The sequence below is a fragment of the Nicotiana tomentosiformis genome, chromosome 2, assembly GCF_000390325.3.
Source record: "Nicotiana tomentosiformis chromosome 2, ASM39032v3, whole genome shotgun sequence".
In the NCBI taxonomy this organism is placed as follows: Eukaryota; Viridiplantae; Streptophyta; class Magnoliopsida; order Solanales; family Solanaceae; genus Nicotiana; species Nicotiana tomentosiformis.
The window spans coordinates 125,534,607-125,558,090 of NC_090813.1; the positions used below are offsets into that span (position 1 = coordinate 125,534,607).

General features: G+C 42.7%; 1 protein-coding gene across 1 annotated transcript; it reads left to right on the forward strand.

Annotated features, from left to right (window-relative positions):
* Positions 1-7,971: 7,971 nt before the first annotated feature.
* On the forward strand, positions 7,972-8,298 carry LOC138905563 (uncharacterized). The gene has a single exon (XM_070194084.1). The coding sequence runs from the start codon at positions 7,972-7,974 to the stop codon at positions 8,296-8,298; it is 327 nt and encodes a 108-aa protein (XP_070050185.1).
* Positions 8,299-23,484: the final 15,186 nt, after the last annotated feature.

The following is a 23,484-nucleotide window of genomic DNA, read 5'->3' on the forward strand; positions in this document are numbered from 1 at the left end:
TGTGGTTTAAGGCTTCGACTGAGTTCGTATTATATTTTGGGATGCGTTTGTATATTTGGTCAAGGTCCCAGGGGCCTTGGGTGGATTCCGGATGGTTAACTGATCGAATTTTTGGACTTAAGGATCTGGAGAATTCTGGTTGCTGGTACAACCGCTTATGCGGAAGCTTCATCGCAGAAGCGAGGCAGTGGACCGCAGAAGCAGCTAGAAGGGAGGTAGGAAGAGGCCACAAGTGTGAAGGAATTCCATACCTGCGTGACCGCAGAAGCGACCTAGGGGTCGCAGAAGCGGTAAGGAGTGAGGCAATCTGGAGGCGCAGGTGCGAGGTTTGTGCCGCACCTGCGAGACCGCAAAAGCGGATTCTTGGTCGCAGGTGCGACTCCACAGAAGCAGAGTCTGGTCCGCAGATGCGAAGGCCAAGGGCTGAAGGGGGACCGCAACAACGGTATTTTGTCCGCATCTGCAGAACCGCAGAAGCGGTCAAGTGGCCGCAAGTGCGAGAGGTCGCTGGGCAGTGAAGGTTTGATAAGAAACGAGATTTGGTCATTTTCTTTCATTTTCACTTGGTTGGGGAGATTTTGGAGATCTTCAAAGGGAGATTTTCATCAAGCAACACAAGGTAAGTGATTCCTACCTATTATAAGTTAAATACATGGTCTGTATAAGGATTTAATCATGGAAATTAGTAGAAATTGTGGGGTTTTTGGTAGAAAACCTAAAATTTAGTATTTTTGGATTTTGACCACGAAACTGGACGTGGAATTGAGAATAAATTATATATTTGAGTTTGTGGTGTTATGGGTAAGGTTTATCTTAAAAAATTTCGAAATCCGGGCACGCGGGACGAGAGTTGTCTTCATCGACTTTTCGAGCGGAGTTGGGAATTGTTTAAATTGATTAATTATGGGTATTAGAATATATTTTGACTGGTTTGCACGTTGTTTGAATAGATTTGGATCGACGAGCTTTGGTTTGAGGTGTTAGAGAGACCTCGGAACCGATTATGGAACTTCGGAGCGAGGTAAGTCTCCTGTCTAACCGTGTGAGGGGGAAACTACCCCTAGGTGATATTTATTGTTATGTAAAACTAGTAGTGGGTGCTACGTACGCACGAGGTGACGAGAGTCTATGTAGATAAAGCATGTTTATGTCCGGGTAGACGTAGGATCCTATTTTGGTAATATTTGAATTATTTGAACTCATGTTGCTGGCTTAATTAATTGAAGTTATAAATGAAATTGATTTAGAAATAAATATATGTATACTAGGCAAAGCATTAACACTTTGAGTTGTGGGCGAGTTATTTGAGAAACGGTAAAGATTATATTCATTTTGTACCCATATACGGTATTGTAAATACGTGTCTTGTAATTTGATAACTTCCTTCCTTTTCTTGTGGAGCGGGCCGAACACCTCGACAGTATATAGATGCATCTATGGATCATGCCGCATGTCCCTCGGTAGTGTACACGTTATTCTGGATCAGGCCGAACGACCTCGGCGGAATCGTGCGTTATATCGCTAGTAGTCCGAATGTTCACGAGATAAACCTTCCAATGATGCCCGACATTTTATGGTATTCCTTATTTATTTGATAATGACACATGGCATTTTCTAAGCTGCTAATGTAGAATACAAGATTTAGAAATTCTTGCTTTAAAAGAAGTAATTGGAAGATTTCGTAACTTACAGATTTATCCCATCATTGCCGTATGTCTTATATCTACTTATGTTTTATTATATTGCTTTATTGTACCTTTAGTAAGTGTCGATGTCGATCCCTCATCACTACTTCTCCGGGGTTAGGCTATATACTTACTGGGTACGCGTTGATTTACGTACTCATGCTGCACTTCTGCACTAAATGTGTAGGATCTGACAGTTCATTGATGATCACCTTGGCACGTAGGCGCACCTGTTGAGGAGACTTTATGTGAGCTGCATTCTAGGCTATGCATCGCAATCCACCAAGTCTCCATTGTAATATTTATTTTTTTCTGTCTTATTACTTTCAGGACAAATATTGTATTATTATTGTACTCCTTAGAAAAGGCTCATGCACTTATGACACCTGGTTTTGGGGGTTCCTTCAAGTTATTCATTATTGTGGTTCGTGTAAATATTTTTCATTTACTCTGTAAATTCGAATTTTACTGTTTAGTTAAGGAAAATTATGATTGAAATACTAAAATGAGTAATTAAATTTGTAAATCACCGTTGGCTTGCGTGACGGCGATGTTAGGCGCCATCATGACCTATAGTGGATTTTGGGTCGTGACACTACACTTCTGCACCTTGCATGCATATCTTGGACCTTTGTAGCTGTGAAAGACGGAGCCTTGCATTGAAGACGTACCCACACTCCAGATACCAGCTACCAATTGTTTTCGGTAGTTTAGGATTTACATTTCTATTTCTGTAAATTTCGAATAGATGATGTATCTTTTCTCAGACTGAAATTGTAATCTTGTTCATAGTCGCTCGTGACAAATACTTTCTAACGACCCAACCAGTTGTTTTTCTTTCTAGAATCCCGTTCCCCTAAATAATACTTCCCGTACGTGCTTTTACTATTTTATGACTTGCGAGGATGGTTAGTTCGGGATTTGGAAGGGTTCAGATTGAAATCAGAACACTTGGCTCCTTAAGTTGGCCTTAAAAGGTTAAGTTTGACTTCGGTCAATATTTTGAGTAAACGACCTCGGAATCGGGATTTCACGGTTCCAATAGGTTCGTATGATGATTTTGGACTTGGGCGTATGCTCGGGTCATGTTTTGGATGACCCGGGAGCGTTTCGGCGCCTAATAGTGGAAGTTGGCATTTTGGGTGAATATCATAAGTTTGGGTTGAAGTGGATCTTTACATTTTATTCGTCCATTTGGGATTCCGAGCCTGGGAATAGCTCCGTATGGTGATTCTGGAGTTAGGGGCGCGTCCGGAATTGGATTTGGAGGTCCGTAGGTTGTTTCGGGGTCATTTGGCGAAAAATTGAAATTTGAGGTTTTTGGAAAGTTTGACCGAGGGTGGACTTTTTGATATCATGTTCGGATTTTGGTTTCGGAAGTTGGAGTAGGTCCGTAATGTCATTTAAGACTTGCACGCAAAATTTGGCGTCATTCTGAGTTGATTTGATAGGAATCGGACGCGCGTGAGTATTTTTAGAAGTTTTTGAGTTCAAGAGTTAATCCATGTGTTTTGGCGTCTGATTCGTGGTTTTTGATGTTATTTCAGTATTTGGATCGCTCGAGCAAGTTCGTATGATGTTTTAGACTTGTGTCTGTGTTTGGTGTGGAGCCTCGAGGGCTCGGGTGAGTTTCGGACATTCGGGAGGATAGGAAAAGCTTCAGTTTTCTGGTGTTTCTTGGCAGCTGTTGCAGGTCTTGCAAATGCGAGAATTTGTTCGCATTTACGAACCTCGCATTTGCAAGGAAGGCTTCGCAATTGCGAAGAAGCTTGAGCTGGGTAGTGTTCGCATTTACGACACTTTGGTCGCATTTGCGACCTTGACAGTGTTCGCATTTGCGACCTTGGCAGTGGAAGCCCATGGTTCGCATTTGCAAGGAGTTTGTTGCATTTGCGACCTTCGCATTTGCGACATCGGAGGCCTGTGCACATCTTATTAAATGTGGGACTTAGGCCATTTAGCTCATTTTCTTTCATCTCTTGGGCAATTTTTGGAGCTCTTGGAAGGGGTTTTTCACCTAGCACTTTAAGGTAAGTAATTTCTACACAACATGAGTTAGATACATAGATTATGGGTAGATTAACATGTAAAAATTAGTGATATCAAGGGTTTAGATGAAAAACCTAGATTTTGGATAAAAATGAGATTTGACCACGAAATTAGTTATGGAATTTAGTGAAAATCATATATTTGAGTTCATGAGGTTATGGGTAACAATTGTTTTCTAAAATTTTCGAAATCTGGGCACGTGGGCCCGGGGGTGAATTTTGGGAATTTTCAATTGGGGTTGGGAACTCGCTTTAATAGTTAGAATATGAACGTTTGAGCCTATATTGACTATTTTATATGACAATTGACTAGTTTCGAGTTATTTTGGCACCAAATTGAGGGTTTGAGCACAAATCTTGGATCGGGAGTAGGCTTGAGATAAGGTAAGTCTCTTTTCTAACCTTGTAAGAGGGAATTAACCCCATAGATGAATTGAATTAAAATGTGCTTCTATTTGGGGGGCTACGTACGCACGAGGTGACGTCCGTAAAAAGATGAAATCACGTGACTAGTTTACAGTTGGCTTGCCTAGTGGCAGCGTTAGGCGCCATCATAGCCTATTATGAAATTGGGTCGTGACAACATGGTATTAGAGCACTAGGTTCACGTAGGTCTCACAAGTTATGAGCAAGCCTAATAGAGTCTTGCGGATCAGTGCGGAGACATCCGTACTTATCTTCGATAGGCTATAGGGTGTTAGGAAACTACTATTAATTCATCTCCTATCATGTAGTTGATGGTGTACTAAGTTTCTTCCTCTTATTCTCTCACAGATGGTGAGAACGCGCACGACAGACGTTCCAGACCCGCGAGGGGCTGCTCCCCTTGTTGCTAGAGGCTGAGGCAGAGGCCAGGGGAGGGAACCGACCCGAGGTAGGGGACGAGGACGTCCCAGAGTTGCCCCAATTGCACCACCAGCGGATCCAGTAGAGGATCCCATTATTGAGGAGCAGGGCAAAGTGCCCGCCACAAAGCTAGCCCTAGTCGATTTTATGTTAGCACCGGGCTTTCAGGAGGTCATGGGCCGTATGCTACGGTTCATGGATTCAATGACCAAGACTAGTTTATTTCCAGCAGACCCAACCATATCTTAGGCGGGAGGGAGAGCCCCTACTGCTCATGCTCCAGGACATGCAGCTGCCGTATATCAGACCCCGGGCACACTACCCATAGGCGGAGCCCAGCCAGTTGCCGCAGCTGCAACTAAGCCTAGACCAGCTGCGGCCGGCGAGCCGTAGAAGTTATTGTATAGATGGACTAGGCTACACCCTCCTGTCTTCGGGGGTGAGCGACATGAGGATCCACATGACTTCATTGATCGGTGCAGGGACATACTGCACAATATGAGGATATTGGAGTCCCACGGGGTGGATTTCACTACTTTCCAGCTGGAGGGCAGGGCCCGTAGGTGGTGACAGTCTTATCTTCTTGGCAGGCCAATAGGTTCTCCTTCCATGACTTGGGACCAGTTTACACGCCTATTCTTGGACAGGTATATTCCACCCTCTCATAGGGAAGAGTTGCGGTTTCAGTTTGAGACTCCAGCAGGGTTAGATGTCAGTGACCGATTATGAGGCGAGATTCTCTGAGTTATCTTGCCATGCACTTATGATACTTCCTATTGAGGCAGAGCGAGTGCGGAGGTTTGTTGGGGGGTTGCACTCAGGTATTCAGGCTACTATGGTCCGGGAGGTTAAGATGGGGACTTCTTATGTGCTAGTAGTGGAGATAGCTCGGAGGATTGAGGGTTACCATCAGAGAGGTAGAGAACAGATGCAGAGGGACAAGAGGGTCCGTTATTTTGGGGAGTATAGAGGTGCCCCGACAGGGGGCCGAGGCCAGTTTGGGAGGGGTCAGCCTAGCAAGCCCACATATCCAGCACCACCACCTTCTCGGGGTGCTCCAATGAGACCCTATTTCAGTGCCATGCCGGAGAGTTCTTACCGCCCACCAGCTATTCAGGGTCCTTCCAGTGGGTACTCAAGCCATCAGGGTTCTTCTAGTGCCTACTTTAGCGCCATGTCGGAGAGTTCATACCGCCCACCAGCTATTCGGGGTTCTTCCAGTGGGTATTTAGGCCATCAGGGTTAGACTTCAGGGCAACGGATCACCGTACCGAGAGGTTGTTTTGAGTGCTGGGATTTCAGTCATGTGCGGAGATTCTACCCCAGGCTCCGGGGCAAGACAGGGCAGTAGGGCTGCAACCCATGATTACAGCACTAGTTGTCCGGCCGCCAGAGGCGGAGGATAGGCGGGTAGGGGCCGTCCTAGAGGTAGAGGTGAGGTAGGTGGAGGACAACCAGCTGCAACCCAGACAGGTAGAGGCTAGCTAGTCGGCGCCCCAGCTAGGTTCTATGCTTTTCCGGCCAGACCAGATGCCGTGGCCTCAGATGCCGTGATCACATGTATTATTTCTGTCTGCGGTAGGGATGTTTCAGTACTATTTGATCTGGGATCTACCTATTCATATGTTTCATCGATGTTTGCTCATTTTTTGGATATTCCTCATGAGTCCTTGGGCACTCATGTTTATGTGTCCACTCTTGTAGGCGATTCTGTTGTTGTGGATCGGATCTATCGGTCCTGTGTGGTCACATTCTGTGGATACGAGACTAGAGCAAATCTTTGGTTGCTTGATATGACTGACTTTGAGGTCATCCTGGGCATGGACTGGTTGTCCTCATATCACGCCATCCTTGATTGCCATGCCAAGACTGTTACCTTGGCGATGCCAGAGTTGCCTAGATTGGAGTGGAATGGTTCGTCTGTCAGTGCATCTAGTTGGGTTATCACTTCTCTGAAGGCTCGTCATATGGTTGAGAAGGGTTGTTTGGCTTATCTAGCTTATGTTCGGGATACTACCGCAGAGACTCCGGTGATTGATTCGGTGCCAGTAGTCCGGGAGTTCTCCGATGTGTTTCTTTCTGATCTTCCAGGCATGCCACCAGATCGTGATGTCGATTTCTATATTGACTTGGCTCCAGGTACCCAGCCTATATCTATCCCACCATACCGTATGGCTCCGAAAGAGTTGAATGATTTGAAGGAACAACTTGAGGAGTTGCTAGCAAAGGGGTTCGTCAGACCAAGTATATCTCCTTGGGGTGCACCAGTTTTATTTGTGAAGAAGAAAGATGGGACTATGCAGATGTGCATTGATTACTGCCAGTTGAACAAGGTTACCATCAAGAACAAGTACCCGTTGCCGCATATTGATGATTTGTTTGACCAGTTGCAGGGTGCTAGGGTGTTCTCTAAGATCGACTTGAGATTAGGGTACCATCAGTTGAAGATTCGAGACTCGGATGTTCCGAAGACCGCTTTCCGTACTAGATATGGCCATTATGAGTTTCTAGTGATGTCCTTCGGCTTGACTAATGCCCCAGCGGTATTTATGGATTTGATGAACAGGGTGTTCAGGCCATATATTGATTCGTTTGTCATTGTCTTCATTGATGGCATTTTGATCTACTCACGTAGCATGGAGGAACACAAGCATCATTTGAGAGTGGTGCTTCAGACTTTGCAGGAACAGAAGCTATATGCTAAGTTCTCCAAGTGTGAGTTTTGGCTAGATTTTGTATCATTCTTGGGGCATGTTGTATCAGGCGAGGGTATTAAGGTGGATCCCAAGAAGATTGAGGCAGTTCAGAGTTGGCCTCGTCCTACTATGTTGACTGAGATCAGGAGCTTCTTGGGGTTAGCAGGTTATTATCGCCGATTTGTGGAGGGCTTCTCATATATTGTAGCACCTTTGACTAGATAGACCCAAAAGACTACTCCATTCCGTTGGTCCGATGATTGTGAGGCGAGCTTCCAAAAGCTCAAGACAGCTTTGACTACAACACCGGTCCTAGTGTTGCCTTCCGGTTCAGGGATGTATACTGTGTATTACGACACTTCACGCGTTGGTTTAGGTTGTGTAATGATGTAGGAGGGGCGAGTTATTGCATATGCTTCACGTCAGCTGAAGCCCCATGAGAAGAATTATCCTGTGCATGATTTGGAGTTGGCCGTGATTGTTCATGCTCTTAAGATCTGGAGGCATTATTTTTATGGGGTATCCTGTGAGTTTTACACTGATCATCGTAGCTTGCAGCATTTGTTCAAATAAAGGGATCTCAATTTGAGGCAGCGCAGATGGCTTGAGTTACTGAAGGATTATGACATCACCATCCTTTATCATCCGGGCAAGGCGAATGTAGTCATAGATGCCTTGAGCAGAAAAGCAAAGAGTATGGGTACCTTGGCCTTTATTTTAGAAGAGGAGCGGCCACTAGCTTTGGACATTCAGTCCTTGGCTAACAGACTTGTGAGGTTGGATATTTCAGAGCCCAGCCGAGTTCTTGCATGTGTCGTTGCCCAATCTTCACTATTGGAGCAGATCAATGCTCGACAGTTTGATGATCCACACATGTTGTTCCTCAGAGAGACGGTACTACAGGGTGGTGCCAAAGAGGTTACTATCGGCGATGATGGTGTTCTGCGACTCCAGGGTTGTCTATGTGTTCCTAATGTCGATGGCTTGAGGGAGAGGATTTTAGAGAAGGCACATGGTTCTTGATATTCCATTCACCCAGGTGCTACGAAGATGTATCGCGACCTGAGGCAACGTTATTGGTGGCGGCGGATGAAGAAAGACATAGTTGAGTATGTAACTAGGTGCCTAAATTGCCGGCAGGTTAAGTATGAGCACCAGAGGCCAGGTGGCCTACTCCAGCAGATGACCGTACCTGAGTGGAAGTGGGAGCGCATTACTATGGATTTCGTAGAGGGGTTACCGCGGAATTTGCGAAAGTTCAATGCAGTGTGGGTCATTGTTGATAGATTGACCAAGTTGGCACACATCATTCCGGTTGTGACTACGTATACTTCAGAGAGGTTGGCCCAGATTTATATTCAGGAGATAGTTCGGTTGCACGGTGTGCCAATTTCTATCATATCAAATAGAGGCCCTCAGTTTACTTCACATTTTTGGAGAGCAGTACAGAGTGAATTGGGGACCCGTGTAGAGCTCAGCACAGCCTTTCATCCGCAGACCGACGGGCAGTCAGAGCAGACAATTCAGATTTTGGTGGATATGCTCAGGGCATGTGTGATTGACTTCAGAGGTTAGTGGGATCGTTTCTTGCCTTTGACCGAGTTTGTTTATAACAATAGTTACCAATCCAGCATCGAGATGGCTCCATTTGAAGCTTTGTATGGTCGGCGATGCCGTTCGCCCATCAGATGGTTTGAGCCCGGTGAGGCTAGGTTATATGGTACTGATTTGGTGAAGGATGCCTTAGAAAAGGTAAAGTTGATTCAGGAGCGACTTCGTACAACACAGTCCAGACAGAAGAGTTACGCAGATCAAAAAGTGCATGATTTATCATTTATGGTAGGTGAGAAAGTTTTCTTGAAGGTTTCGCCGATGAAGGGAATCATGAGATTCGGGAAGAAGGGCAAGTTGAGCCCAAGGTTTATAGGCCCATTTGAGGTGTTGAGACGAGTTGGGGTGGTTGCTTACGAGCTTGCCTTGCCTCCCAGTCTATCGGGAGTTCATCCGGTTTTCCACGTGTCTATGCTCCGAAGGTATCATGTCGAATTGTCACATGTGTTAGACTTCACCACAGTTCAGCTAGATAAGAGCTTGGGTTATGAAGAGGAACCGGTTGCCATTGTTGATAGTCAGGTTTGCCAGTTGAGGTCCAAGAAGATTTCTGCGGTAAAAGTCTAGTGGAGGGGCCAACCATTCAGGGAAGTGACTTGGGAGGCCGAGGAAGACATGCGAAGCAGATATCCACACTTATTCAGCACTCCAGGTATGATTCTAAACCCGTTCGAGGATAAAACATTTGTTTAAGAGGTGGAGAATGTAATGACCCAACCGGTCGTTTTGCTTTCTAGAACCCCTGTTCCCCTAAATAATATTCCTCGTATGTGCTTTTACTATTTTATGACTTGCGGGGATGGTTAGTTCAGGATTTGGAAGGGTTCGGATTGAAATCGGAACACTTGGCTCCTTAAGTTGGCCTTAAAAGGCTAAGTTTGATTTAGGTCAACGTTTTAAGTAAACGACCTCGGAATTGGGATTTCACAGTTCCAATAGGTTCATATAATGATTTTGGACTTGGGCGTATGCCCGGGTCGGGTTTTGGGTGACCTAGAGCATTTCAGCGCCTAATAGTGAAAGTTGGCATTTTGGGTAAATTTCATAAGTTTGGGTTGAAGTGGATCTTTACATTTTAGATGTCCATTTGGGATTCCGAGCCTGGGAATAGCTCCGTATGGTGATTCTGGACTTAGGGGCGCATCCGAAATTGGATTTGGAGGTCCGTAGGTCGTTTTAAGGTCATTTGGCGAAAAATAGAAATTTGAAGTTTTTGGAAAATTTGACCGAGGGTGGACTTTTTGATATCGGGTTAGGATTTTGGTTCCGAAAGTTGGAGTAGGTCCGTAATGTCATTTAAGATTTACACGCAAAATTTGGCGTCATTCCGAGTTGATTTGATAGGAATCAGACGTGCGGGAGTATTTTTAGAAGTTTTTGAGTTCAAGAGTTAATCCATGCGTTTTGGCGTATGATTCGTGGTTTTTGATGTTATTTTAGTATTTCGATCACTAGAGCAAGTTCATATGATATTGTTAGACTTGTGTGTGTTTGGTGTGGAGACTCGAGGGCTTGGGTGAGTTTCAGACGTTCGGGAGGATGAGAAAAACTTCAGTTTTCTGGTGTTTCTGGGGAGCTGTTGCAGGTCTCGCAAATGCGAGAATTTTTCGCATTTGCGAGGAAGGCTTCACAATTGAGAAGAAGACTGAGCTGGGCAGTGTTCGCATTTGCGACACTTTGGTCGCATTTGCGACCTCGACAGTGTTCGCATTTGCGACACTTTGGTCGCATTTGCGACCTTGGCAGTGGAAGCCCAGGGTTCGCATTTGCGAGGAGTTTGTCGCATTTGCGACCTTCGCATTTTCAAATCAGATGTCGCAAATGCGACATCTAAGGCCTGTGCACAACTTATTAAATGTGGGATTTAGGCCATTTAGCTCATTTTCTTTCATCTCTTGGGCAATTTTTGGAGGTCTTGGAAGGGGGTTTTCACCTAACACTTTGAGGTAAATAATTTCTAAACAACATGAGTTAGGTACATAGATTATGGGTAGATTAACATGTAAAAATTAGTTAAATCAAGGGTTTAGATGAAAAACCTAGGTTTTGGATAAAAATGGGATTTGACCACGAATTTGGTTATGGAATTTCGCATTTGCGAACCAGATGTCGTAAATACGACATCTGAGGCCTGTGCACAACTTATTAAATGTGGGACTTAGGCCATTTAGCTCATTTTCTTTCATCTCTTGGGCCATTTTTGGAGCTCTTGGAAGGGGGTTTTCACCTAGCACTTGAGGTAAATAATTTCTACACAACATGAGTTAGGCACATAGATTATGGGTAGATTAACATGTAAAAATTAGTGAAATCAAGGGTTTAGATGAAAAACTTAGGTTTTGGATAAAAATGGGATTTGACCACGAAATTGGTTATGGAATTTAGTGAAAGTCATATATTTGAGTTCATAAGGTTTTGGGTAATAATTTTTGGTTCCAAAATTTTCGGAATCCGGGCACGTGGGCCCGGGGGTAAATTTTGGGAATTTTCAATTGGGGTTGGGAAATCACTTTAATAGTTAGAATATGAACTTTTGAGCCTATATTGACTATTTTATATGACAGTTGACTAGTTTCGAGTCATTTTGGCACCAAATTAAGGGTTTGAGCACAAATCTGGGATCGGGAGTAGGCTTGAGATATGGTAAGCCTCTTTTCTAACCTTGTAGGAGGGAATTAACCCCATAGGTGAATTGAATTAAAATGTGCTTCTATTTGGGGGGCTACGTACGCACGAGGTGACGAGAGTCCCTACGTAACTACTAATTATGCTATTGTTCGGGTAGTCTAGGACCCATACCATGCTATACTTACAATGTTTGTACCCTACTTGTTAACTTAATTGCTTAAGTCTTTTGAAACCTGATAAAAGAATTAAATTTCACTTACTTGAAGTTGTGAATGGAACACTTGCTTGTTATTGAGAATTTGTGTTTTCCTTAAAATATTTTCTATTTGTGGAGCGGGCCGAACGCCTCGGTAGAAGATAGATGCATCTATGGTTTGTGTCGTTCGATCCTCGGCAGTGCACAGATTAATTATTATGTTGGATCGGGCCATACAACCTCGGCATAATTTGTGCATGATGAATCTTTGGAACCGATTATAATTAATATTGCTTCGTTGGCTTGAGATATAAATTGTTAAATGATGAAAAAAATAAAAAATAATAAATAAATTTGGGACTTAATATTGGTGAAGGGATTATTTACCGTTTTCTGTTATTGGGTTTTCAACATTCTTCATGTAATCCACGCTTAAGTAATATTTTAACATATTATTGTTAGACCATAGTAAGTGTCCAAGTCGACCCCTCGTCACTATTTATTTGAGGTTAGACTGGATACTTACTGGATACATGTTGTTTATGAACTCACGCTACACAATTGCACTTAAATGTGCAGGATCTGAGGCAGGTGCATCTGGATATCAGTCCAGCGCGCACACTTGATTACCACTTTGAGACTTCACGGTGAGCTGCCTTCTGAGTCCGTTCTACAACAGCCAGAGTCTTTCTTTTGATTGTATTTTTCTGTCTACTTCACTTCGGACAATAGACTAGTATTCTTTTATATATTCTACTAGATGCTCATACACTTGTGACACCAGGTCTTGGCACACATTAGTAGACTTGCGATTTTGGTTTTATTCTATAATTATGATCGCACACAGTTGCTTTCGTGTTATTTATTTTAGATTTGTTATTCTTAAATCCTTTTTAATTTAAATAAAATTTAATTACTTGGAAAATAATTTGTTAAATAGGGGAAATCACATGACTAGTTTACAGTTGGCTTGTCTAGCGGCGACGTTAGGAACCATCACAGCCTATTATGAAATTGGGTCGTGACATACTTCATCCTTTCTAGGTTCTTTCTAAACATGAGCATTCTTCCTAATTAAATATAGATGATGCAAATCAAGAAGCTATATTAGCCTTTTGTTATGTAGCATGCCAAAAACAAGTTCTTATTGCCCACAAATAGGTGTGTGGACGTGTCTTCAAGTTCAAAAATTCTAAGATTGATTTCAAGAAGCCAAGACCCTTTCCTTCTTAAAATATGATTTATTTTATTCCTTTTAGAATAAGGATTTTCCTTTTAGTAGGATTCTAGTTTCTTTTCCTTGGAGAATGGGGATTTTACATTCCTTGTCTTTAGTTGTTTTATTTGCTTGTTAGAATACGAATTTTAAGCCATCAAAGAAGAGACTCTAGGCCTATATAAAGGGTTGTCTTGCCTTGAAGAGTGCAATCCACGTTTTTGAGGCTTGCCCTAGTTTTACAATAGAGTATTTTTTTCTATTTTGTCTTCTTTATCCTTGTTTTTGGTTCCAAGCAAGGTGTTAATAGTCTTTATCTTATTTTCAATTGCGTGTGGTGTTTCTTTATCACGTTAATTGATTCCACGTGGTGACTTTAGGAACTTGTTTATTTCTTGATCTTTCAAGAACATGTTTTTTGATCTAAATTCATTCTTTTGATATCATAGAATCATAACTTTCATTGAAGTGGTGCAACATCAATATTTACTTGTTTTGAATGAGTACATAGTCTTTTTATAGTTCAGATCATCAACTTTCACTTCGTTTTTGAATCATCAGATTCCGAGTCTTAAAACTTGAGATACATTGTTTCTTGAAATCGACCCACAAACTACGTTTTCGTTTCAAGATCTTGATCCTTGTCAGTTGGTTCTTTGTTAACTCGAAGAATCATACCAATAGGTGCAGGATTGCTTTTAAATTCATTAATTGATAACTTATCCAACTTATTTGCTTCTTGGTCGACATCGACTTTACTTTCCCAAAAGGTTGGCAAAATCCTTAATATACTAATTAGCACTTTAAAGATGAATACTTTTTCAAGTGACTGGAGCTCATATGTGATACATGTGAATATGGTATTTATGTCCTTTATTGACTCCTTTTTCTCCATAACAAACAAATATTACCTCATATGAAGGTCAATTCTGGACTGATTGACTTGATTAGTCTTTCATGAGCAGTTTGTAAGGAGTCCCAAATTTCCTTAGCAGAGTAAGGAGTCCTAAATTTAAACCAGGTGTCTTGATTGTCTTAGCATTCTTCTCAAGGATCTTAAATTTTTCAACATCAAGTTCAACATCTTTTGAACCTCTTTTCTATCCTTATTATCTTTTATAGGAATCAAAAGTCCATCTATAACAATCTCCACAACTTATACTTTTCAGCTTACAAGAAATTATCCCTTAGAGATTCCCTATTAACTATACTGTTGACTATTGAACAAAGGTAGTTGGATAGTGGACTGTCCCTCAAGCATATGTTATAATGCACTCATGTTTGGATCTCTCAAGGTGTTAGCCTGGGTATGAGAAATATGCTCTAATATTGATTGTTATTTAATATAGTCACATGACATAAGAGAGAGAGGGTCTTAGGTTGTTGCAAATTTTGCACTAACTCAAAATTGTCTAGCTTCTTGCTCAATCTATAAAATCATCTGATGGAGTCGGTTATTCGATTGTTCTCGCTAGATAACTATAAGTATTATAATGTAGATAAAAATAGAGAACATATAATTTATGCATAAAAAATCACCCGGCTTAAATGAGGTCAAAACCATGACCACCCTTGTGGGATTTCAATTATCTCTCACTAAAACAATGAGCCAAGTTTATATTATATTCGTAAACTAAGAGCTTAACCTTTCAATCCTTCACCCCAACTATCATTTGATTGGTGCAAACCCTTTCATGTTAACTCTGACTTGAAACAACATTTACTCAAAGTAGGGATGGTAAACGTGTAACGACCCGATCGGTTGTTTTGAACTCTAGTGAGTCGTTCGACGGTTTGAGGTCTCGAGTAGCTCCACTTCATATATTACGACTTGTACGTGTGGTCGGAATTGGATTTTGGGAAGTTCGAAGTTGATTCAGAAGAAAAAAATTCTAATTTCAGAAGCTTTAAGTTGGATGAATTGGCTAAGGTTTGAATTTTGAGCAAACAACTTCAAAATCAGGATTTGAAGGTTTCAATAGGTTCATATGATGATTTCGGACTTGGGCGTATGTTTGAGTTGAGTATCGGGTGGTCCGGAAGCATTTCGATGCTTATTATGGAAAGTTGGCATTTTGGAAGTTTTGGAATTTCATACGTTTAGTTTGAAGTGGATTTTGATGTTATCGCTGTCCGTTTGGAGTTCCGAGCCTTGAAATAGGTTTGTATCGTGATTTGTGACTTGTGCATAAAGTTTGGCGTCATTTCGAAATATTTAAGTGTAATTCGGGAGCGTTCAACAAAGTTTGGAAGTTGGAAAGTTGAAATAAAGGTTTTAGCCGTTGATTTGTAATTTTGATGTTGTTTAGCGTGATTTGAGGCTTTGACTAAGTTCGTATCATAATTGGGGATGCGTTGGTATATTTGGTTGAGGTCCCGGGGGCCTCGGGTGGATTCCGGATGATCAACGGATTGGATTTTGGACTTAAGGAAAAACTGGAAGTTCGGATGCTTAACGAATTGAAATTGGACTTAGGCAAAAGGCTGAAGTTTTCTGGTTTCTGGTGTTTCGCACCTGCAGTGGGGACATCGCAGGTGCGGGATCGCATGTGCGCAAGGTCTATCGCAGAAGCGGAGTGGGGTAGGTGCTCAGGGGTCGCAGGTGCAATGCAATTTTCCGCATCTGCGATGCTCGCAGATGCGCCAAAGGAATGCAGGTGCGAAGTGAGACTGCAGAAGCGGACCAGGTTCCATATGCACGCACATGCAGTTGCGGCCCCTTCATCGCAGATGTGGACCCAACCCCCTTAAGTTATTTTCGCACCTGCGAGGGAAATTCCGCAAGTGCGCATCGCAGGTGCAACAGTAGGTCCGCAGATGCGGAAATCGCTGGGCAGAAAAGATCATGTTCGAGGGTTTGTTTTCCATTTTCAATTTTGGGACCTTGAAAGCTCGGTGTGAGGCAATTGTTCGAGGGTTCTTTAAGGAAATTTTTGGGGTAAGTGATTCTAAACCGTATTGGACTATATTTCATGAATCTATTACTATTTTCATCATCTAATTAGGGATTTGAGTTGGAAATTAGGGGGAAAATGGTATAAACTTCCTAGACTAAAATTTTGAGTTATGAAAAGCGAATTGAGGTTGGATTCGAGTAATTCTTATATGGTTGGACTCATGAGTGAATGCGTGTTCATATTTTGTGACTTCTACCTGATTCCAAGACGTGGGTCTGGGTTGACCTTTTGGGGCGATTTTCTAATTTCTTTCTTTAGCTTTGATTTCATTAATTAGATTAGTTTCTTATAGTTGTATTTATGGTATGTAATTGATTTTGGCTAGATTTGGGCCATTGTCAGATATTCGTGAAAAAGGCATCGTTACCGATTGATTGAGCTTGGTTCGAGGTAAATGGCTTGCCTAACCTTGTTGGGGGGGGGGGGGGGAATCCACTTAGGATTTGGTACTGTTTTGATATGTGAGCGTCGTGTACGTGAGGTGACGAGTACGTACACGGGCTATTTGTTGTAAAACCCGATTTATTTTACTGAGTAGTAACCTGTTTTTTCTTTAATTTGAGTTATACCGTTTAAATGAGTATTAGTCTGTTTTCATTCTTAATTGAGCTATTCCAATATGTGTAGTTATCCTGTTTAGTCTAATATCGCATGTCTACGTGCTTTAACTGCTTATTTGAACTATGTGAAGCATGCGTAGTTGATTTCCTGCTTTTCCTTGTTCTTTATCAGTATAACTGTAGAAATCTTGCTGTTAATTGTCGTATTTATCGGTTTGAGCTGTGTGTTTACTTTTGAGACTACGAGGCGATTCCTCCGGAGTTCTCCCTACACATTTACTTTTGATAATATGAGGCGGTACCTCGGGAGTTCTCCCTGCATATTTACTTTTGAGACTACAAGGCGGTACCTCGGAAGATCTCTTTGCTTCTTTACTTCAGGACTACGAGACGGTATCTCGGGAGATCCCCTGCTGTTTACCCCTGTGTTGTACTATTATTTTTGCTGTGTTTTCCTTTTGTTAAATTCCAGTCTATTAATATACTGTTATATTCCCCTGCTTTATTTATTATATACCAGCGGTCCTGACCTGACCTCGTCACTACTCGACCGAGGTTAGGCTTGGCACTCCCCTGCTTTATTTATTATATACCAGCGGTCCTGACCTGACCTCGTCACTACTCGACCGAGGTTAGGCTTGGCACTTACTGGATACCGTTTTGGTGTACTCATGATTCTCTTCTGCACATATTTTTTATGTGCAGATCCAGGTGCTTCTTATCAGCCCCACTATTAGCTGAGAGTGCTTGCTGCTGTATGGAGACTTCAAGGTACATCTACCGCGTCTGTAGACCTAGGAGTCCCCCTCTATTCTCCCCTATGTCAAACACTTCCTGTATTCCGTTTATTAGACTCTGGTGTATAGAGATGCTATTTTCCTTCTGTAGCTTGTGACTTACGATGTTCCGGGTTTTGGGAAAACTGTGTATTTATAGAGTATTGGTTATTGTACATGTCGAGCGACAATGTTACTAGTTATTCAGTTATCCATTGCTGTTAGTTGCCAAGTTTTACTTTCGTTTTGTTATTTTCCGCAATTTTTTAGGCTTGCCTAGTCGTAGAGACTAGGTGCCGTCACGATGTTATATGGAGGGAGTTTGGGTCGTGACATATACCATATACTCTAATAGCATACTGTTGAAATAAATTATACACTATTGAGTTAAATATATATACCAAAATGGTATATAGATATTATTTTGGTATAGTACAAAATAGTCATTTTTTCATTAGTTCAACTCAATTTCAACCTAAATTTCAAAAATCTACTCTAGAATTTTCACCAAATTGACTTACATTTTAACCACAACCTCCAATCAAATATTTCAGACTAAATATTTTTGTTTAAGAAAGAAATTGGAAAAATATGATAACTCCGTTGAAAAGTTGAAAATGAACTCAATGAAAATTTCAAAATATTCTTAAAGGACCAAATTGTAATAGTATACTGTTACATTATATAGTATACTATAACAGTATACCATTAGAATGAACTGTATACCTAAATAGTATTATATACGGGTGAACTCGGGGTTAGCGCACACCCTGACTTCCCGATAAGCCAAACGAAGTAAGAGTACGAATGTATAAGATCGAGACTGAAGCTGGGAACTCTTTGGATCGAGGCTGGGACGAGGAACTCGCCACCGGACCTGATAAGACAACACTCCCTGAACCCAAAATGAGCTTCAAGACCTCGGAAAACACTACAAATGGTTGTACACGACTACTAGAGGGTCGTGACATCCGCACCCAACCGGTTATCATGGCGCGAATCTCGCCTGATGTAGGTAGCATTTCAGTAATTGGCGAGAAAAGAGGATTTTTACCTTTTTAGAATTGTACGAGGGATGAAACTCTCCTACTATATAAGCGAGAAGCATTTTTTTCAATAGACACATTGTAACACGCATATAAAGGCAATACAAACTTATTTATGTGCTTTCTAGATATTGAAAAGTTCTTATTTTAATCGTAGTTCTTCATATACATTTGGCTCCGAATCGAGGGTCCGGTCGAGGATAAAATTATTGTTCAGCTTAAGTCCGAGCCCGACCTTAACGTCATAACTAGTTTGATTATTTATTTTATCTTTAACTTGTCAATATAACATTCTTGATTACTTGTATTGAATCAATCCACATATCCTTAAAATTATGTACAAATTTAATTGTTATCCATTTAAGGATATATTGTTTGGCACCCACCGTTGGGCTAAGGATAATAGTGGTGGTTTGATACAAATATCCATAACACACTCTATTTTACACTTGTTCTTTAAGGTCTCAATTTCAAGTCAGCCTACAAATGTCAAATTCTCAGTCTACTCACTTAAACGTTGAGGCTGAATCTGGCCATCATGGCGAAAACAACAATCTGTTGCCTAGTGACGAGGTGCCCCTTGCTGATCCCAACAGAGTCCTAGTTGCAAACTCAGTCGATTCTAACTCGCAGGTGGCCATAGATGCCGACCTGCCTACTGATCCCGAGAACAGCATTCGCGGAGGAGCCCATCTAACGGCTCGAGGAGTGCCCGAAGGTGAAGGTGACAGGGTCAGCTTACGGTTAATCTTTGAAATGTTGCAGGCTCAACAAGTGGCGATAGCACAACTGCAAAATCAAAGCCATGCCCCCAGCAGAGTTGAGTCCGAACCATCCCGGGAAAATACCCAAAGAAATGAGCAGATCACTGAAAGACCGGGTAAAGCTGAGTCCGGTGTCAATCCTGAAGTAATGAAAATGCTTAAAGCATTAACAAAATATGTGGAATCGGTTTAAAAGAAAATTGAGGCAAACAACAAGAAGGAGGAGACATACAATTCCAGGGTCGATCAAATCCCAGGAGCACCCCCGGCATTGAAAGGTTCGGATTTCAAGAAATTTGTCCAAAAGCCTTTCCCTCCGAGTGCGGAACCAAAGCCAATCCTGAAGAGGTTTCGTATGCCTGATATTCCAAAATATAACAAAACCTCGGATCCGAATGAGCATGTGACCTCCTACACATGCGCCATCAAAGACAACGACTTGGAAGACGATGAAATTGAGTCAGTGTTATAAAGAGGTTCGGGGAAACTCTGCCAAAAGGAGAAATGATATAGTACCACAACTTACCCCCAGATTCCATCGACTCTCCCTCTATGCTTGCAGATGCTTTTGTAAAGGCTCATGTTAGGGCCGTCAAGGTCGAGACCAGAAAATAGGACCTTTTCAAGGTTAAGCAAAGAGACAACGAGTGCTCAAAGAGTTGGTATTAAGGTTTCAAATGGAACAGATGGACTTGACTCTGGTTGCGGATGGTTGGGCCGTTCTAGCATCCACTCTAGGACTTAACCCACGAAGCTCCTTGGCTTCTCAGCAATTAAAACAAAATTTGGTAGAATACCTGGCGGTAACTTGAGCCGATGTCCACAACAGGTACCAGTCAAAAATCAGAGTCGAGGATGACCAACTCGGGGCCCCTTCTGGGTCCTTTTATCCCATCAAAACCAACGACAGGCCTAGGAGAGTCGTCGATCATGAATCAAGGTCGTTCCGAGACCGGTACCAACCATACAACGCAGATCGAAGGGAAAATGGGTCAAGAAGAAACTCTACAAGAAATGAAAAGAAAAGCGGTCGAGGACCCAATAGCCGAGGTCTGATGATCAAAAATGGCTTCGACAGGCCGCTCGGGGGAAGGGAAGCACCAAGATTATCAGAGTATAACTTCAATGTTGATGCAGCCAGCATCATATCAGCCATTGGGCACATCAAGGAGACCAAGTGGCCTCGACCGTTACAGTCCTACCCTCCCCAGAGAGATCCTAACCTAATGTGTAAGTATCATGGCACTCATGGCCACAGGACCAAGGACTGCCGACAATTGAGAGAATAAGTTGCCCGGTTGTTTAATAACATGCACCTCCGAGAATTTCTGAGTGATCGATCCAAAAATCACTTCAGGAACAGGGACTCCAACAAACAGACCGAGCAAGAAGAACCTCAGCACGTCATCAACATTCTCATTGGAGGGGTCGACGTCCCCCAAGGGTCAATGATAAAGCGCACTAAAGTATCCATCACAAGGGAAAAGAAGATGTCGAGGGCATCATACAACCCCATAATGATGCACTTGTAATATCCGCATTAATCAATAAATCACGAGTTAAACATGTGTTGATTGATCCAGGTAGCTCGGCCAACATCATCAGATCGAGGGTCATAGAGCAGTTGGGGTTATAAGACCAAATAGTGCCGGCAGTCCGGGTATTGAACGCGTTTAACATGGAATGCAAAACTACTAAAGGAGAAATAACCCTGCCAGTGAACACTGCCGGGACGATCCAAGATACAAAATTCTACGTGATCAAAGGGGACATGAGGTACAACGCCCTATTCGAAAGGCCATGGGTTCATAACATGAGCACGGTACCCTCAACCTTACACCAGGAACTGAAGTTCCCTACACCGGGAGGATTCAAGACAATCTATGGAGAGTAGCCGGCCGCAAAGAAAATGTTTGCAATCGACGAGTTGATCCCGGTACCTGTGGTCTAGACATCAAAGAACACAGAGTGGATCAGGAAGGATAAAAGTAAATAGCAATCACCGACACCGGTCCCGACCGAACCATAAGAGCAATGAGTAGACGAGGAGGACGATTACGAAGTTCCTAGATCGTTCATTGCCCCTGATGACTCCGATGCCACCAAATCAACCGTCGAGAACCTGGAGCAAGTCATATTGATCGAACATTTACCTGATTAGAAGGTATACATGGGCATGAGATTAACTCCTGAGCTCAGGAGAAAACTTATTGAATTTCTTATAGCTAATATGGATTGTTTCACTTGGTCCCGTCTTGACATGACAGGGATCCCACCAAAAGTAACCACTCATAAGCTGACTTTGGACCTGAAGTTCCATCCGGTCAAGCAGAATAGGAGACCATAGTCCGAGGTCAAGCATACATTCATCAAGGACGAGGTATCTAAACTCCTTATAATAGGGTCCATTCGGGAAGTTAAATACCGGGACTAGTTAGGTAACGTAGTGGTAGTACCTAAAAAAGGAAATAAGCTAAAAATGTGTGTGGATTATAAAGATCTGAACAAGGCATGCCCTAAGGATTCTTTTCCTTTGCCTAACATCTATCGGATGATCGTCGCGACGGCTGGTCACGAGATACTCAGCTTTCTCGATGCCTATTCCGGGTACAACCAAATTTGGATGGACCCGAGCGATCAATGATGCCCTTAGGATTAAAGAACATCGGTTCTACCTATCAATGCCTAGTAAACTGGATGTTCGAAGAACAAATAGGAAAATCAATGAAAGTTTATATTGACGACATGTTAGTCAAGTCCCTGCGAGAAGAGGACCATTTGAAACATTTGCAGGAAACCTTTGACGTATTGAAGAAATACAATATGAAGCTGGACCCGAAAAAGTGCGCATTCAGGGTCTGATCCAGAAAATTCCTCGGGTTCATGATATCCAATCGAGGGATCAAGATCAATCCCGATAAAATCAAAGCCATACAAGATATCAACGTGGTGGACAATGTCAAGGCCGTTCAAAGGCTGACCGGGCGTATAGCTGCCCTAGGCCTGTTCATATCAAGGTCATCAGACAAAATCCATCGATTCTTCTCACTGTTGAAGAAGAAGAATAACTTTTTCTGGACCCCGAAATGCCAACAAGCTTTGGAAGAAATCAAACAGTACCTTTCGAGTCCGCCCCTGCTCCACACTCCGAAGGCGGATGAACAATTGTACCTTTACTTGGCGGTTTTCGAGGTGGCAGGTAAGTGGAGTCTTAGTATGAGAAGAGGAAGGCATGCAATTTCCTATTTAGTATGTCAGTAGAACTCTAGGCGAGGCCGAAATAAGGTATCCTCACCTGAAAATATTGGCGCTCTCTTTGCTAAGCGCCTTCAGAGTATTAAAATCGTACTTTCAATGCCACCACATATATGTCGTAACCTCTTACCCGCTGAGGAACATCATGCACAAACCCGAGCTCTCGGGCCAACTGGCTAAATGGGCCATTGAAATCAGCGGGTACGATATCGAGTATCGACCCTGAACCGCCATAAAATCTCAAATTCTGGTAGACTTCGTGGCCGACTTTACATCGGCCTTAGTGCCCGAAGTAGAATGGGAATTATTGCTAACCTAGGGTACTACCTTGGTAATTTAGACCCTTTTTACGGTCGGTGCCTCGAACGCGAAGGGGTCCGAGCTCAGCATAGTGCTGAAACCACCTACGGGGAATGTAGTTAGACAGTCTATTAGAATTGTGAAATTGACTAACAACGAGGCTGAGTATGAGGCCATGAGTGCGGGTTTCGAATTGGCTAAAAGCCTTGGGGATGAGGTGATCGAAGCTAAGTGTGACTCCCTCATCTTGGTAACTCAAGTCAATGGGACGTTTGAAGAGAAAGAGAAACGAATGCGAAGGTATTTAGACAAATTACAGTTAACGCTGCATCAATTTAAGGAATGGACCCTACAACACGTGCCCTGAGATCAGAACAACGAGGTCGATACTCTGGCTAACTTGGGATCATCGATTGATGATGATGAATTCAGTTCGGGAACAGTCGTACAGCTCATGAAGTCGGTGATAGAAGAAGGTCACGCTAAAGTAAACTCAACGAGTTTAACATGGGATTGGAGGAAGAAGTACATAGACTACTTTAAGACTGGGAAATTGCCCTCAGATCCCAAAGAATCGAGAGCCCTGCGTACCAAGGCTGCCAGATTTAGCTTGGTCGAAGGGGCATTGTTCAGGAGAACGTCGATGGCCCGCTAGCTAGATGTTTGGGACCGGGAGATACCGAATACGCCTTGAGAGAAGTTCATGAAGGCACTTTCGGGAACCATTTGGGGGCAGAATCTTTGGTTCGAAAATTAATCAGGGCCAACTATTATTGTACTGAAATGGAGAAAGATGCAAAGGACTTTGTATGAAAATGCGATTATTGCCAGAGACACACACTGATGATCCATCAACCAGGAGAGCTACTCCACTCGGTCCTGTCCTCGTGGCCGTTTATG